Raw genomic sequence first — 17,484 nt, 5'->3', positions numbered from 1 at the left:
AGAGTAAAAGCCTTTGGTATTCTTTTCGCAGAGAGAAAAGTGAAGCCCCAGCAGAGAAGGCTCAGGCCACAGATTCCACCACTGAAGAGCTGGGTGACGAGAGCGAGACCCTCACCGAGATTGTCATCGAGTGAGCCCGTCCTGCCTCAGGTCGCCTACGAAGCTTATGTTCTGATATTGGCTTCTCAGCATTGCTTGTAAAATACTTATTTTTCTCCTATTAAAATGTATGAATTCATAACCAATTCTAGCCATGTGGTAAGGAATTAAAATGGAACTAGTTAAACATGTCCATCCAGGGAACAGCGGCCACAGGCGTGAGGAGCAGGACTGAAGCTGGAATCCCTCGTGGGAGCCAGTGTACTTCCACAAGAGCAGTGCAGGCAAAGGAGGATGTGTAGGGGTGTCGTTCCCTCGTTTCCCTGATCAAATCAGTCTCTGGAAACTGGAAAACATATATTCAGGGAATGTAGACTCTTAAATCAGTTAGCAGTTTATTCTGGTGCTCTCTCCCCTGGCTATTCACAACACGCTTGACCTGCCCAGAGAGGACCATCTATTTCTGGCCCCTCTCATAAGGTCTTCGGCGTTGCCAGAATATTTGGATCACTGAGACTAGCTCCACTGCAGGGCTAAGCCCTGTCTTTCTTCCCAAGTACTCAAACTCATGCACACAATGTGTGCCCTGTCTTGGCAAGTAGAGGGTTCTTCACCCTTACAAGCCTGTGGATAATTCACATTGGGGTGTTTGGGGTTTGTTTTCTTAAAAAAAAAAAAAAAGAAGAATGTGTGAGAGCATTAATTGCCCAATCTGCGGAAAAGGCAAAAATTCCTCCACTCCTGCGGCACCCGGGTGGTTCGGTTGGTGAAACATTAAACTCTTGGTTTCAGCTCAGGTCATGATGGATGTCCATACACGTAATTGGTGCTCATCACTGGGGGGCTAGTGGTGGTGAACGTCGGGGGCCGGGGGAATCGCATCACTAGCTTTCAGGTTACAGCTGCTTTCCATAGATTCAAAGCTGCTACTGCCACTCAACAGACTGCTGAGGTCACCACAACCCGCACAGTCCCAAGCCCGGGGACGAGTGGGGGAATATGGAGTCCAACGTGCTCCCTGCACGTCTGCTACTGCAGAGGAGGAGAGAGTGGCTTCCACCTTTTCACCTTCCAGATTTCACACAGGTACATTTTATTGGCAGAAGCCTGCTGTCAAGGGAATCTGTGAAATGTGGTTTGTGGGCTTCCAGCACCTGCAAAGAAAGGGATAGAAGTGGGTGTCAAGAGCCAACCAACACAATCCAACAAATGGGTGTGTGTTCAAGTCTTTCTAAAAGGGGGGTGGAGTCTACAAGGAGTAAGATGGTGGAGAACTAGCTATGTCAGAAACCTAGAAAGGTGTCATTCTAGCTAGGCAACAGGTGAGGTACCTGATACTAGATACTGATAACATGCAGTCATCCCCAGAGCTGACTGGAGAAGCACCTGGAGTGGATGCTTCGTTTGGTCTCTGGAATGTTCTCATTGGAATGAGAGCTGGAAAGACTATGGGCAATGAGGTATCTGAGGAAACACAGTCCTCAATCAAAAAGGCTGCCAGAGAAAAGGTATCCATAGGGAAACACAAATTCTCAAAATACAGTCTTTAAACATCTAACTCAAACATCCTTGAGATGCTTCTTTAAAAGACTGATCCTGAAAAATTAACAGATTAATTAAATTTAAAGGCTGATCCTGTGCATCTCCCCTGTTGGAAATAAACCAAACCAGAAACTACTTAATTAGTCCAGACAGATCTCAATTAGTAATATAATACTGCAGTAGTAGAGGGAATATAGGACTGTTGTAGTACAGGGGATATGGGACTGCTGTAATACAGGGAATATGGGACTGCTGTAGCACAGGGAAAATGGGACTGCTGTAGTACAGGGGATATGGGACTGCTGTAGTACAGGGAATATGGGATTGCTGTAGTACAGGGGATATGGGACAGCTGTAGTACAGGGAATATGGGACTGTTGTAGTACAGGGAAAATGGGACTGAGGTAGTACAGGGAATATGGGACTGCTGTAGTACAGGGAATATGGGACTGCTGTAGTACAGGGAATATGAGACTGTTGTAGTACAGGGAAAATGGGACTGAAGTAGTACAGGGAATATGGGACTGCTGTAGTACAGGGAATATGGGACTGCTGTAGTACAGGGAATATGGGACTGCTGTAGTACAGAGAATATGGGACTGCTGTAGTACAGGGAATATGGGACTGTTGTAGTACAGGGAAAATGGGACTGAAGTAGTACAGGGAATATGGGACTGCTGTAGTACAGGGAATATGGGACTGCTGTAGTACAGGGAATATGGGACAGCTGTAGCACAGGGAATATGGGACTGCTGTAGTACAGAGAATATGGGACTGCTGTAGTACAGGGATTATGGGACTGCTGTAGTACAGGGATTATGGGACTGCTGTAGTACAGGGATTATGGGACTGCTGTAGTACAGGGATTATGGGACTCCTGTAGTACAGGGATTATGGGACTGCTGTAGTACAGGGAATATGCGACTGCAGTAGTATAGGGAATACAGAATTGGCCTTTCCTCTGGGCCATGGGTCATGTTTAAAGGCTACAGGAAAGCCCTGGAAAAGACAAGAGGAAGTTGAAACCAAATTTGGGCTCCTTGCTCGCATTGGTCAATTTAGGTTCACTGTTTGTGGTGCTCATGGTGGAGGTTGGCTGCTGCTGTTTCCCTCAAGGGTTGAAGATGATATAAGAGCTCAGCAGCTTCCTTCCCTGTGCCTCTAAGGCATAGAGGCCAGAAGCACCAGGAAGCAGTTGTCAGGGGCAGCATAAGCAATATTCCAGGCCTGATCACAGAGGCCTGCTAGGAAGGGCTCCGAGGGTGACCTTGGCCAAGCCCAGGGGAGCCTCCAGAGAGCGCTCTAGGGCCTGATGTCCGGGACCATGCTAGAGGTCCAGGGTATGGTGTTGCATTTCCAAACGAGATAGCAATCGCCTGGTATTGCCAGGGAGAGGTGGTTACCAAACAGGAGATCCCTATCTTTCAGGACCTTCTCTGATCATTTTCTGCGGCTAATCGCCTCATCCCTTCTCCCCTCGGACCCCAACTCTCTTTCAGGCCGGCCAGCCTGCTTGTAATCCACATGATGTGCCTTTTTGCGTATCATTTTCTTCATCTCTTCCCTCACCAGATCATGTCTCCCATCTTCAAAATGATCTTCAGAGCTCGCTTCACCCCACCAGTTTCCCCCAGCTTACTCTTTTATGTTCTTGCCTTTCCTTGACACCGCCACTCCTCATCTTCCTTTTTGTTTACACTAGTGTGTCTGAGTGCTCTCTCCAATCTTGGGACTTTTCATGTCCCTCTGGCCTGTCATTCCTAATTACATTGTTTCTCAAGGACAAGGATTATATCTGTCCTGCCCTTTGACTCTCCCTAGTACAGACCAGCACTCAGCACGTTGGGTCAAAGAACAGAGAGTGGGATTGGCTGGGTCCAGATTGAGGTTTATCACTTGCTGTGTGACCTTGAACAAGCTACATAACCTTTCTGGGCTTCAGTTGTCTTATTTACAAAATGAAGATGATAATGGTCCTTTCCTCGTGGGGTTATTGACTTGGCAGAATGTCTTAGATGTGGCAAGTGCTCAGTAAATGCTGCCTGTCGGTATTACTATTCATATTCGTGTTAAATTATTAGAAACCCTGCCAAAACATGTGGCCTAAAGTGCCACTTACAAATTTTACAGTTCAGCGATGCTGTCAATTTAAATCGGTTACATGTTGGCATCAGAAAACGTGTCTTTCCTGGCCGAAACACTGTTGATTACTCCTGTCTCGCTCATTTCCTCTCTCTTCCTTTGAGAGGCAGGTCCACGAGATCCAGTCTCACATGGGACGCCTGGAGACGGCAGACAAGCAGTCTCTGCACCGTGAGTAATTAACTATGGAGACCAGAGTCCTTTCTCTGATGACACCATGCTAATGGGCTGGGTTTCCTGACCGCGTTTCTGCCTCAGGGGCTTAATGATTCAGCGCAGAATGAGTTCTGTTGTTCGGGTGGACAGAAACACCCTCTGGCAACGTCGCTGGCTTCCCTGATTGCACCCTGTGGAATCCCACCAGTCGTAGCCCCGTGACCCCTCCGCTCAACCTGACATGGCCCTATGGGAATGGACATTCTCTCCTCCACCTGTCTTCATCTAATTACCGAGCCCTTAGAGGACTGTGCTCCATACCAACTCAGAGATGTTGAACTGGAATCGGTCATTTCTTCTGAGCTGAGAACTGTGGCTTTTTTAGGAGGATTATTCAGAAACGAATAGCAATATTAATTAGTTTAGTTCCCACACCGTGGTTTCTTTGGAGAAGAGCTCTGCTTTTTGTTTCGTGGTTTCTTTGCCGTTGTAAGGAAAGGTCCTCTCTTGGAGCTGGTCAGACAGGCACCACTGGTTCCCCACACGCTGCGGAGGCCACCCCCTCACCTCCCTGCCGGGCTGTCAGCACGCCCGATTCTGACCACTCGTGCCTCCTTTCCACAGCCTCAAAAGCGTCTCTGGGTTCTGTGCCCACCTCGTTCTCATCCAAACTGTATATCAGCTGTAGGTTGGACAGGTCCACTGTCATGTCTTTCTGGGGCGAGAAGCAGTCTGGGTGCCTTTCTTCTGTGCACAGATTAGTGTCCAATCGGCTCTGTTTGCCTTCCCAACATTCCCGTTGTCGTATGATGAAAAATGGAAAAGCGGTAATTTCGACTGTTTATCAAAAGGGATAAGGAAAATGAGTGTATTTATCATATCTTTATCTCTGTGGATTCTTTCCTGGGCCTTTCCTAGTGATATTTGGTCTATTTTGGGGACATCAGTGTCAGCCTGCCCATTCTTATGGAAAGCCTTAAGGGAGCACTTCTCTGTGTTTCACACACTAATCTTCCCCTTTGCTTTTTTTTTTTCTTTTAACCTCATTACTGTAGGGAATTCAATTGGCAGCCTTTTTACTAGATATTTATAACTCGTATCTGAGAATAATCTCAAAGGAAAAGAGACCTCATTCTGTTTCAGAAGATACTGCATTTTGCTTATTTTGTTTCTAAAGGCAAGAAATTTATTTCTACAGATTTATCTAGCTTTTTTAAAAATTGGCATTGTTATGGCTTTAACAGCTACATGTGTGTATGTGTTTAGAAAAACATTTACAGAGTACTTAGTATAACTTGAATTTTTTCCAGTTACTCACTAGTATATGTGTTTTTCTCCTTTTAAAATGTGTTTCTTTGAATTTATTGGATATGGAAAAAAGATGTGTTTAATGTATCCTTCTAATTTAAGTTCGCTGTCTCTTCCAGCAATTACTCTTTTTTCTCTTTTGTGCAGTAGTAGAAAACGAAATCCAAGCAAGCATAGACCAGATATTCAGCCATCTAGAACGTCTGGAGATTTTGTCCAGCAAGGAGCCCCCTAACAAAAGACAGAATGCCAGACTGTGAGTGCACTGACACCCTCAGCCCGTGAGGGCTAGCCCAGGGGAGGCTAGCGAATATTCTGAAAAATCCATTTACACATTGAAAAACGAGACTCTGTAAAGATAAAGTTCCCCTAAAGGGCACGATTCCATTTCACTGATGCTTCCTCAAAATAAAAACCCTGTGAGGTTAGTGGCTCAGAAGCCTCATGTCTCCTTATGTTGGGTCATTTTGATATTGCCTGCCTACCTGAAGCCTACTGCTGTCGGAGAGGTTGGCTCTGGCCTTTGGTTCCCGCTGCCTTCTTGGGTTGAAATGAAATCTTGCCCTTAATCACTTCAGTCAGTCTGTTTATAATAAGATGCCAATCTTACGTTTGGTACTCCCCCATGAAATTAAAATGAAACCCCCCTCAACACCTCCACCCCAGCCCCTGCTCCCAAAAGTTTTATGAAACTTTGTTGATGCTTTACTCGAAAGATGCCCTTGGGCTTCTTCTTGGGAAGCGATATAGTCCATGGAAGGTCAGGGAGAGGTCCTTGAGCCTGCTTCCTGTCACCTGTTGCCTGTCATGCATCCAGACTCAGAGACCAGCAGAGCTTAAGTAAAGCTGCTGGAATCTCGTGGGCTACCACCCGACTGGAACCACAGGCTGCTGCTTTTTTTTCACCATCTTCGATCAAAATCAGGAGATTCTGTTGGAGATATCGCGAAGCAGTGTCGGGAGAAGCAAGGAAGCATCTTCCTTGAATACAAAGGCTGGCCACTGCAGCGTGCTGCCTTGGGTTCCTGACATGTAGTCTCTCTCTCCATCAATTCCAGGCGTGTTGACCAGTTAAAGTATGATGTCCAGCACTTGCAGACCGCTCTCCAAAACTTCCAGCATCGGCGATACGCAAGGGAACAGCAGGAGAGACAGCGAGAGGAGCTTCTGTCTCGCACGTTCACCGCTAACGTAAGCCAGGCTCCGGGGTGGGGATCTGCAGGTACCTGGCAGCTCCCTGGAGCTGCAGCTGGGGTCTTGGAGCTTCATCCTTTTCGGGGGTGTCTGAAGCCGACCGAGGAGGAGGAGACCCACTGGAAGTGACAGTGGCCTTCGTGCATTGCCGCCAACACTAGACCTAGACAGGGAATCTCTTTGGCGAACACAGAAGCCCGAAAAGGAAGCAGTTACACTGAGCGCACGGGCAGAGGTGAAAATGACCTGGTTGGACTGAGAGGTGGAAGTTCACGTGGTGGAAAGGTTTCTTTCTGATCAGATAGAGACACGATGATGAGAACAGAGACCATTTGTCAGGAGGCAGCGTTCCAAAGCTGCCTTTGGGCGCTCAGCACGGCTCTGTGTCTGTAGCTCCAGGATCGGATACATGAAAATGTTTTTGCCCCGAATCTGAGCAGCAGTTTGGAGGAATTTGTTAACAGATATTTTGTTTTGGATGGATTGCTTAACTTTGAGCCTGTTCGAAAGTGGCCTGTTGGCTTGCATGTTTGATTTGGGGGACACCCTTGGCCCTGCCCTTGGATCTCGATAGGATCATTTCCTGCGCACGGCTGTAGAGCACATTGGCCTTTTTCATGTCCTGCATTATATATTTCCACCAAGCGAGGTGGGTTTGGGGGCCTTTATGTTTTGTTTTGTTTCGTTTTACAGAGAGGTTCATTTTCTAATGAGGTCTTAGCGTTCTGAGCCTGCCGTTAGAATTCAGATCAGTCCACATTTCACCGAGGTTTGTCCCTTTGCCGCGTCCCCACTGGCAGTAAATTTCCCTGAGTATTTCAGAATGTGCCTGCATAGATTTTACTTCTCTAGGGTAAGCAGTCACATATCAGTGGTTAACAATTCAAAAGTGTAATGAGGATGTGCTGGTGGTAGAGCGGTAAGCATAGTTCCTTTCCTTTTTTTTTTTTTTTTTGTAGTTTCCAGGTTTTCATAGATGCCTTTCAAAAGCATAATGAACTATACAACACACTAAAAGGTTTGTGGGCTTTTGATAGTCATGGCATTGGGTATTCAGGCCTGTTTTAGGCCAGGGACGATCACTTAGAATTATTTTGTTTCTTATCAGCTTGGTGTGGTGCGGAGCACACGGTGCCCTTAGTAAAAATTGACTTGCTAAATGGACTACTTGCTGGTCATTCTGTGAGCTAAAACTAGGATACGTTTTTCCGAGTGATGATGCCCCATTAGCTATTAGAGGGTAAGAAAGATTTGTATATAAAAGGCATTCTGCAGATGCTGGTCAGATGAAGAGAAGTCGCTCATTCATTCATTCAAACGCTGGGGTCTTTTGCCCCCCTGAGCATTGGCCATGTGCAGAACACTGTTGACTATGCTGAGAGTAAAGCTTGGGAAAAAAGGCAAAGCCGGGGCTCCTCCCTGGGAGACGCTCCTGTGTGAGCCGCAGGGACGGGGAGCAGGTGCGTGGGAAATGATTCCGAACTTGTGCAGCAAAAAAGAGGTGGTTTAGCCTCTTGGTGGTGATTGAAGGAGGTGAGAAGGGCACTGCTTGCCAGGCTGAAGAGTGTGCCATGGTCAGGAGGCAGGAAAGCGGAAGTACGGCCAGTCCCGACTGGCTTCTGTATACAGCCCCCTTTGGTGTAAACTTAGAGCCCCAGGACCAGTCTCAGGGTTTGTCTCCACTGGGTGGTTAAAGAGGGCAGGCTCCTCACTCAGTAGTGAGATGCAGGCCCCGCTGGACTTAGCAGCTCTGCCTGATCTCAGACAAGCTGTTCCACCTCTCTGGGTTTCAGTTTCTTCACCTCTAAAATGGGGACACTATAGTAACTAAGTCGTCACGTTAGAGTGAGGATTAAGTGAGCTTAGGGTAATGCGCACACAGAGGGGAAAGCACTTGATCAGTGTCTGTTTTTCCCTCACTTCCTTTCTTTACAGCCATTTCTTGCCCGCTTAGGAGAATTGTCATTCAGGCTACCATTGGGCCTTCCTTGGAAATGGGCTCCTGTATCCTGAGTCTCAATCTAATGGCAGGGATAAACTGTAGATAAAACAGCTGCAGAACCAAAGCAAACCTTTAATACTAATGTGTTAAGGGAAAGCCAAGGAGAGGAACACGTGGACCAAGCTAAGTTCATAGTCAGGGAAGTAGTCAGAGAAAGCCTTTAGGAGAAGGCCAGCGAGGCCTTGAAGGCCTGATGTTGTCTGTCCTAGGCGGTGGTCATGGTAGAGAGGCAGGAATGAATGGGCCTTGTGTAGCGGGACTTGTTTGCAGAGTGCCAAGTCGGAGGGAAGTTGCTCTTCCTCTGAGCGAACAGAGGCCACCCCAGGTCTTGGCTTCGCTTTCTCCTCTCTATTAGGTTCCTCTGATTCTTGCACCATTCCCTCTGGCTGTTCCTCTGGCTTGGCCTTGGCCAAAAGGCAGAGCGGCCAGATGCGGTAGGACCCCAGGAGCTGACCAGCCAGCAGAGCTAATCCAGTGCCTGCGTCTCTTTCACAGAACTCTGATACCACCATCCCAACGGATGACTCGCTGCAGTTCAACTCCTCCCTCCAGAAAATTCACCACAGCGTGGATGACCTCATTGGAGGAGGGCACAGTATTCTGGAGGGACTGAGGGCCCAGAGACTGACCTTGAAGGTGGGGGCCCTTCTGGGGGACAGGGAAAAGGCCCTTTGTTTTGGCCTCATCCAGTGGTTTGGTACCTGCGTTTACATTGCGGTTCCGTATCCTCACATTTTGAGATTTCGATGGAGTCTGGGATCCTTTCTATCAGAGCTGAATTATTGTGAGTCCACGGGTCACCACACTCTCTTCACCAGCAGTTATTTCTTGTGCTTGCAGCGAAGCATAATTTAGCATCTCTCGGTGTCTAGGTCTTTTTCCATTTACCGAACCTGTCATGAAAGTGACTGCTACAAAAGGAACCAAAAAGACCAAGAAATTCCACAATTTCAGAAATGACAGAATCCGCGATTCCAAGAAGGCAGATGCGGCTGTATGGGGCACCTCCCCTTCCCATGGCTTCCCGGAGAGCCCCCCTCCCCCCGCACACACAGACCGCCTTGGAACCGAGACCTTTTGTGCTCCTGTAACTGAGCCCCCGTGGGTGGGGTCTTAGGGCCGCCCTGGTAGACCGGCAGCAGACGGCTTCTAGAGCACCGGCTGTTGACCCACAGCACCGCTAGCACTCTCGTTAGTCACAGGTGTTTCTAGAAGCCCTGCCCCATTGGCTGAGACTCAAACCTACCCCCTCCCCACCCCCAATCCCGGGAGTGGTTTACAGAAACATTACACAGATTCTGATGTCAGTCGTGGTGTTTCAGCCTCAGCCCTTTTCCTGTATCAGCCCTGTTGGATAATGGGGTGTGGGCTGTGCCTATTATCAGGGTGTGGTCCCCTGTGAACGAAGCACTCCCAGCCACTGAGCTGTGAGAAACAGTCAATCGGAAGTGTGAGCTTTATCTTAGTTTTTGTTGGACCACGTTGAGCCTGTCAGCTCCGCAGGACTTCGGTACGTGGCTGGACAGCCCCTGCCATCTTTACTAAGGAGAGGGTCGGGCGAGCCGTGAGGGACACTTGACCTCCTGCCACTGGCCATGGTGCTTCTGATGGTCTAGAAGTGTGGTCTCTGACAGCTTCACAGGTGCCTCTCTTTCCGAGCGGCCACCTGCCGTAATCTCAACTGATAAGTGATGACTCATCTGCCCTTTCTTTGGAAAACTGTCCATATCCCAGAAAAACAGTAAAACCCTTTTGTTTATTTATGTTAGAGAGCGTGCGCAAGAGCAGGGGTTGTGGGGAGCTTGCAGACGGAGAGGGAGAATCTTCAGCAGTCCCCATGCCCATCCGGCGCTTGATCCCACGACCCTGAGATCATGACCTGAGCTGAAATCAAGAGTTGGGACACTTACCAACTCAGCCCCCCAGGCGCCCCAGTAAAACCCTTTTAGAATAAGACTCACCACACTGCACTAACGTCGACCTAGTGGGGATTAGTTAGAGCTTCTTGTGAAACCCAGTGTTCATTTCCCAGCAAAGTCTGGTGTCACGGGGGAGTCCAAGCAGCATCTGTCCCTAGGCTGTCCCCAGAAGGAAGCGCCGGGAAGCCTGAGAGGCGGGTGGGATTGGAATGTGAGTTTTCTAACACTTTCCTCCACGCACCTACCACTGCCTACCTGCCTTTTGTCTCCTGATTCCCGCCACCCACCTCCCACCCCACTTCTGTCTGGGGTTTCTCTGCCTAAACCATTGGAAAGGAACATAGAGAGCATGAAGGAACTGGGCCGTGATTTGGAGAAATTTGTGTTTGGAAAGGAATACCTTTTTTTTGAAATTTATGTTAATTTTCAGGTGATTGTAGAAGCTTGCTACTTGCACTTTGTACAGTGATGAAATAATCTGCTCTCAGAGCTAAGCAGACTCTTTAGTGAGAGCCTAAATTTTACCATCACTGTCGTGGAAAAAACACATTTCTGGCCTCCTCTGGCAACAGTTAAGTTGGACTTGAGAGATCCCTCTCAGGCTTGTTCGTCATTGCCTGGGCTGAACCCAGGTTTTGAATTCCTGTCCTCACGTCGTTTTCACTTCTGCCTCTTCTCTCTTGCTCGTTAATGCATCGTTGGTTTAAAAAATGCACGGAGGGCGTTAGGCTGGGTGCCATCCGTAAGGAAGCGGTGGGTGGTGTGTGTGGAAGTAGGTTAGGGTCTGCCCCAGGAGTCATTTATACTTGTTACTTCGTAAGAAATTGAGTGTGCTTAAAAACAAAACTTAGAAAGCAGAGAGGAAGGGCATGCTGGGTGGTGTGTGCTGTTGATTTAGGAGTAAAATACCCTTTGGGTTTTGGTGGCGTTTATGTAAGGGGTGGCTGTGTTGGTGTGTGTCCTTCCATGTCACCCACGTCAGACCCTCTGGTAAACATGGATGTTGACCCACACGTTACACGCCAAAGAATCCCAGAGGTTTCTACTCTACAAGGTGAATGGGCTGACAGCCAGGATTTCGGAGTTAGGGAGCAGAGGAAGAGTTTTTTGATGTTGCCCTTTCAAAAAAAGTACATAAAACATTCCAACATCAAAAAATTTTCTTGAGGTATAATGTCCATACAGGTGTACAGATGTAATTTGCCCGGGTCATTGAATTTTGGCAGATGCACACCCCTTTGTAATTCACACTGCTCTCCAGACAGAGACCATTTCCATGGGCCCTGGACAATCCCTCCTGCTTTTGCCAGCCAGATGATTCCTCCTTCCAGGGAACCATTGTTTTGATTATCTCACCATAAAGTAGTTTTGCCTGTTACTGAACTTCATTTAAATGGATTCGGAAGCGTGGCTTCCTCTCAGGAGTGTTTTCCAAGCTCTTTCATATTGTTCATGTCGGTCATTAGGTCCTTTTTTTTTTTTTAAAGATTTTATTTATTTATTTGACAGAGAGAGAGACAGCGAGAGAGAGAGAGCAGGGGGAGTGGGAGAGGGAGAAGCAGGCCTCCACCGAGCATGGAGCCCGATGCGGGGCTCGATCCCAGGACCCTGGGATCATGACCCGAGCCGAAGGCAGCCGCTTAACCAACTGAGCCACCCAGGCGCCCGGTCATTAGGTCCTTTTAATTGTCAAGGAGTATCCCCATCATGCCGATTCACTGGACATTGTTTACCCATTCTCTGGTTGACGTACACCTGGATTATTGCCAGTGTTTGGATATTCTCCTGTGTTTTCCATCAGAAGCTTTATGTTTAATTCTGTGATCCATCTCAAATTCATTTTTGTGCATAATATGAATTGAGGGTCTTCTCACACACATATACGTATATGATACATAGGAGACGTGTGTGCGTATACATGTCCATGATACGTATGTGAGCTAGAGTCCATTGTTCCAGCACATTTGTGGAAAAAACTTTTCTTGCCTCCCTGCTTTGCTCTGGTACCTTAATCAAAAGTCATTTGACCGTAAGCGTCGATCTATTTCTGATTAATGCTGCATTTTATATGCTTTAGGCATGACCAGGAGACTGTCTATTGGTAAAGTCCCATTCCTCGGCAAGACGAGTTGATCGTTGTTTTTCGTTCTCTGCTTGTCTGCCCCAGGGGACTCAGAAGAAGATCCTCGACATCGCCAACATGCTGGGCTTGTCCAACACCGTGATGCGGCTCATTGAGAAGCGGGCTTTCCAGGACAAGTACTTTATGATTGGTGGGATGCTGCTCACCTGTGTGGTCATGTTCCTCGTGGTGCAGTACCTGACATGAGCCAGCCACGCCCCGAGGCCACCATCGTTCCCACGAGTGAGAGTCTGCGTGAAAGCGTGTGCGTGAGCGAGAGAGGGGGGCCCAGAGGCTGCCTTCTGAAATGTATGCCCTTCTTAACTGTGAAGACCACTTGGAAGTAATTGTGATCTGTAACCTAGTGGGAGTTTCAAACCTGCTCTGTGTTCTGTGATACCTTGGAGGGGGCAGTTAGTGCCACCACGCTGCACGGCGCTTAGGCAATGAAAGAAGTACCTGTTCTCTTTCTCTCTTTCTTGCCCTCACTGGGGGAGGAAGTGACGGTAAGGGTAAGGGAGGAAGCAGGAAGCAGGAAGGAGAGGATGGCTTTGCTGGTTTTGTCCACATAGCTGCCGCGCACCCTGGGAAGCCTTTCATAGTGAGCCTTGCAGATAGGACCGTCCACTTGGTCATCATCTGGCCTTTCTGGCCCCTAATGGGTAGGTCAGAGCAGAAGCAAAACGGAGGAGGGGAAAGAGGCCTTCTTTCCCTACATCATTGTAACAGATGGATTTCCATGCTCTTGGTACTAGCTGCCCCCATCCCCCAGGGACATGCAGATGACTAACTGCCGATACTTGTCACCCTTCCCTGGAAGCAGCTACCTAGAGGAAACAGAGGCACTGATGCTATTGCAGACAGCAAGTAAGATTTTCCACATTAGGGTGTTGGGTGTTGCTCCTTTCTAAAGTGAGGCCAGTATTATTCCCTGAGAATGTTTGGTCTTGAGACTGAAGACCCTAATCACTGGTTTTTTTTTTCCAGTGGTTAATAGAGCGGGTGGTTTCTGCAGTTCCAGGACTGCAGCCTGGCATCATGCCCAGGCCCTGGTGGGCCTTTGCCCCTGAGAAAGTCGCTGTATGCGGAGGTTAGTGTTGTGTCCATTAAAGCGTCTTCTGTAGTTTTAGCGTCTCTGATTCTCTGGCTGTCTTCCCTTCCCTGAAATCTAGCAGCTGCCAGCCAGGCCCCCATTCTGCCCAACCATTGTGGGCAGGCACCACCCTGGAGATGTCCCTGGCGTCCTGTGAGTCTCTGTTGTCAGGGACCGGCACCTTTTTCTCTCTCTGGCCAACCGTGGATCAAGGCTGCACCAGGACCTGGTGTATTGTGAAATTTATTGTAAAGCCAGCCTCTCTGTTGTGAGTGAGCACTGCAAGTTCCAGAAAGACCTGGTTGGCATGTGTTTTCATGTGTCACAGGCCCTACCAGCCCCTAAGCTCACTAGCCTTGTGGCAAGACATAAAATAATACTTGGAATTTCCCGGAACTGGAACCCGGGTCAGTATTAATCCACCTGGGATTTTCCTGCCTCACCTGCGTCCTATATGTGTTTTTTGTCACCAGGACGGTCATCTGTCTTCTCTTCCTTTTCTGTGTGTGTTCCATTCCACCTCCCTTATTTACCTCCCACCTGTTTCTGTAGCAGTTTTGTTGTTTTTAGGCGTACCTTCTGGCGAATGTGTCTTAGTTGTCACAGATTTTCAACATGAGTTTCCCCTGGTACTGATTTCACACTTGGTGGGCTATTGCTCCTACCCCTCTGTGCTAACCGAGGGCCCTGGATTTCCAAGGAAAGGGGGATCTGGGACCCCTTCATAAAAGGGTTGCGGGTCCTTCCAGAGTGAGAACGGTGGCCTGGAGGGGAGACAGAGGAGTCTGGGCGTCTTCAGACCTAGGTCTGACTTTGGGGAGGTGAAATTTCCAGCACCTCCTAGCTCCCCTGCCAGCACAGGGATCTTAGCAGTCCATAAAAAGAGTTCCGTAAAATGGATTTTTAAACTGCACAGATCCAGTTGTCCTATCCCTTGGGCATCTAGGGATCCTGCCGAAGAGCACCCTTTAGAGGAAGGTGCATAAGGAACAACTAAGCCATTTGGAGCTGGACTCGGGGCGGGGGTGGGTGTGGAAACTCCCCCAACACCCCATCCTGCATGGCTGATGTGATAGATCTGTTTGTTAGGTACACCAGCGTGCTTCGACACTTGCCCTCCCAGTGAGCGCTGGTCTTGGTGAGCCAGAGGTAAGGCTTTCTGTCCTGCTGCACTTTGAGAGCCATTCTCCCGACTTTGTAATAAAAATTATGAAGACAGTTTGTGGGTCTCTACCACCTGGGGCTAGGAAACAGCCCCCACAGTGTGTCTGGAGACCCAGAGGCACTGAGATGGCACAAGCTGGCTTTCAGGGCCTTGTGAGAAACACACCTTGGCCTCACTGGGTGCTCCTGTCTCCACAGCAACCCCCGCCCCCCCCCCCCCCCCCCGCCCCGCCAGAGCCTAAGGAAGTGGTCCAGGCTAGGGAAGGAGCACCCTCTAGTGGAGCTGGGGTGAAGCCTTAAGTCAAGCAGGTGAGAGAATCTCCAGGGGACAGCATCTTTGACCCTGTACGGGATTTGGGTGTGCCTGTGGCAGTTGAAGACAGGTGGGTTGTCAAAGAACTTGGGATTATCTTCATTCCATGGAAGTTTACTCCAGGTGTGACCACTTTAAGAAAAACCAAACTCAAAGACCCAAGTAAGTAGGAGAGTCTTGATTTTTATACGAGGCTTCACTGCTGGGATTTCCCAAAGTTTTTGCCCTGATGAATTCAAGTGGGTTTGATTTGCAGATTTGGATTGACACCCATTGTTTTTGAAACACGTCAGTTAAATAAAGTTGGGATTGATATTTTTTTTAGAAAAGTATCTTGTATAACTATGGCCCCTTTTTTAAAGTTTCCAGGCCGGAGATTCTCAAACACTGCTCCGTGGCCAGGGGCTAGGCTGGCTGCCTTAGAAGCAGCGGGAAGCTTTTTTAAAATTATAGATTCCTGGGGGCCTATCCCAAACCTTCTAAATTAGAGTATTTTTTAAGTCTCTAAGGTAACTCTGATGTGTGTATTTTGGAACCACTGTCTTTTACATAAGGCTTTTGGCTTAATCAAAGATGATACCATTTGAAAATAAATGCTGAACTGGGCGGGCATATATGTGTAAAGAACAAAACTTATCGAGTCCAAAATAAAGTCTCATTTGTTTATATCCTCTCTTATTCCAGAAAAGATTTGAGGAAATTTACAGGAACTGACTAAAACAGTGCAATATGAAGAAATGAAGACCAAGAGCAAATCAGAGTAGAGTGTCATTACTAAGAAAAAAAAACCCAAATGCAAGTCATGAAGCCCTTCCAGAATTGTTCTGGGTCTGCTTCTGAACCCCAGCAGCCAGAGCAAAGAGAGAAGCATGATCCGTCACTGTGTCAGTGCAGGTGGGGATGCCATTTGCTCAGAGGAAAACCCGGACCCTTACTACTGCTAGCTTGTGTGTGGCCCTTCCTGGAAGTCAGGTCTCCCTCCCCTCTGCTCTTCACAAACCCTCCGAATCAGGTCATGTATTATCCCCATTGTGCAAGTGGCTGAGATTCAGTGACCTTCTCCAGGCCCCACATCTGTCTGGCTGTATAGCCCAAGCTCATGACCATGGTACTGAGGCGCCTCCCGTGCCCGGGATGAGGGGCAGGAGATGTAGGCAGGATGCCAGGATTGCGTGTAGGCTGTAAGGCACTTGAGCCTCACAGGGCAGGTTCTCTGTCCTAAAGTATTTTCCTAACTGAATTCGGGAGAGGGCATTTGTGGGGAAGTTTCTCAAGTGGAGAATGCGCGCTGTACTCAGGCCTCGCCACTAGGGAGCGACATAACCCTACCTGTGGCTGAGCTGTCCAGCACGGGGCTCTGGGCCTGAGGCCTCGTTTGTTTGGAAGAGGAGGAAACAGCCATACCCTTGGGTTGGTTCCTTTTACATACAAAATTCCCTGCCGAGTGGTGGTTCTGGGCTGTTGCTTGGGGTTCTCAGGATATGGCCACAAAAGACCTGAAATCTATTAGTTCTGATTTTCAGACTCGCCTTCCGTTCAGTCTTTCCCTCAGCACGTGGACATTCTTGCAAACAAGCATGGAAAACATTTCTCAAAGCGTGTGTTCATTCCTACTCCCCTTTTTATGTCCTTTCATTTCACGTGGCACTTGGGATAGGAGGGAGGTGGGATGGGGCCAGGGCATCTGGTAGGTCCTTGGCGCCCTCCAGTGCAGTTGGTTAGTTCCCTGCCTCAGGAACCCCTCTGTGAGCATGCCCTCCCCACCTCCCTACATCCTTCTGGCACAGGGTGCTCAATCTTGGCTCTACACGGGGATTACTTCCGGAGCTTTGTGGGTCTTACCCTGATTTGATGTAATTGGCCTGGGTGCACCCTGGGCATGAGGAGTTTTGAGAGTTGTCCAAACGATTAAAACGTGTAGACAAGGGTGAGAAAGACTGCTTTAGTCCTAGGGCTTTCTACCCGAGGTGAGGCGGTCCCCCCCGCCCCCCAGGAACTTCCCTGTGGCCACACCAGGGACCCACCGCCCTGAGCAGCGGGGGTGGGCTTCGGGAGGTTGGAAGCTTGACTCTCCCATCAGGTGGGGGAAGGGGCCAAATCCTTCCTGGCCAGTGGGGCCCCCTCATTGACTGGTGCCTCTGTGTCAGTTGAGTGAAGCACCTCAGTGGGACGAGCCAGCCTCGCGCTGCCACCTCTGGTGCACCTCTCAGCCCTCCCCACCACCCCCTCCCCAGTTCTGCATCCTCCCCAGACCGCTTGGGCTTCTTGGAACCTTCTGTATCTTTGCACAAGATGTTTCCTCTGGCGTGTGCTACAGACTCCCCCACAACACCACGTCCCCTCCAAGAAGCCTGTCCTGCCACCCCGCAACATACCCCTGGCACCGCACGTCTGGGGGACGGTGGCGGGAAGGGCTTCACTACGGGGACT

General features: G+C 48.9%; 2 protein-coding genes across 2 annotated transcripts in view; both read left to right on the top strand.

Moving 5' to 3' along the window:
* The window catches only part of LOC113930152 (leucine-rich repeat-containing protein 37A2-like), a 49,172-nt gene extending 48,185 nt beyond the window's left edge, over window positions 1-987 (top strand). The window contains exon 12 of the mRNA XM_035724471.1: window positions 32-987. Within this exon, the coding sequence (XP_035580364.1) occupies window positions 32-134 (103 nt within the window). The 3' untranslated portion in view covers window positions 135-987. The remainder of the gene's footprint in view (window positions 1-31) is intronic.
* LOC118356358 (Golgi SNAP receptor complex member 2-like) lies at window positions 288-16,780 on the top strand. The gene is made up of 6 exons (XM_035724423.1): window positions 288-360; window positions 1,015-1,185; window positions 5,395-5,503; window positions 6,306-6,438; window positions 8,939-9,079; window positions 12,530-16,780. The coding sequence occupies exons 1-6, from the start codon at window positions 288-290 to the stop codon at window positions 12,689-12,691; spliced, it is 789 nt and encodes a 262-aa protein (XP_035580316.1). The 3' UTR covers window positions 12,692-16,780.
* The last annotated feature ends 704 nt before the right edge of the window (window positions 16,781-17,484 follow it).

The sequence above is a fragment of the Zalophus californianus genome, chromosome 16 (genome assembly GCF_009762305.2).
Source record: "Zalophus californianus isolate mZalCal1 chromosome 16, mZalCal1.pri.v2, whole genome shotgun sequence".
In the NCBI taxonomy this organism is placed as follows: domain Eukaryota; kingdom Metazoa; phylum Chordata; class Mammalia; order Carnivora; family Otariidae; genus Zalophus; species Zalophus californianus.
This window is presented reverse-complemented; position numbering and strand designations above follow the sequence as displayed.

What these genes read in the sequence shown, in the direction of transcription:
- LOC118356358 (XM_035724423.1), top strand. Translation starts at nt 288, where the DNA reads ATGTCCATCCAGGGAACAGCGGCCACAGGCGTGAGGAGCAGGACTGAA. An exon ending in AATCCCTCGTGGGAGCCAGT is followed by an intron (nt 361 to 1,014) that starts GTACTTCCACAA and finishes TGCTTTCCATAG; the next exon opens with ATTCAAAGCTGCTACTGCCA. An exon ending in AAAAGACAGAATGCCAGACT is followed by an intron (nt 5,504 to 6,305) that starts GTGAGTGCACTG and finishes CATCAATTCCAG; the next exon opens with GCGTGTTGACCAGTTAAAGT.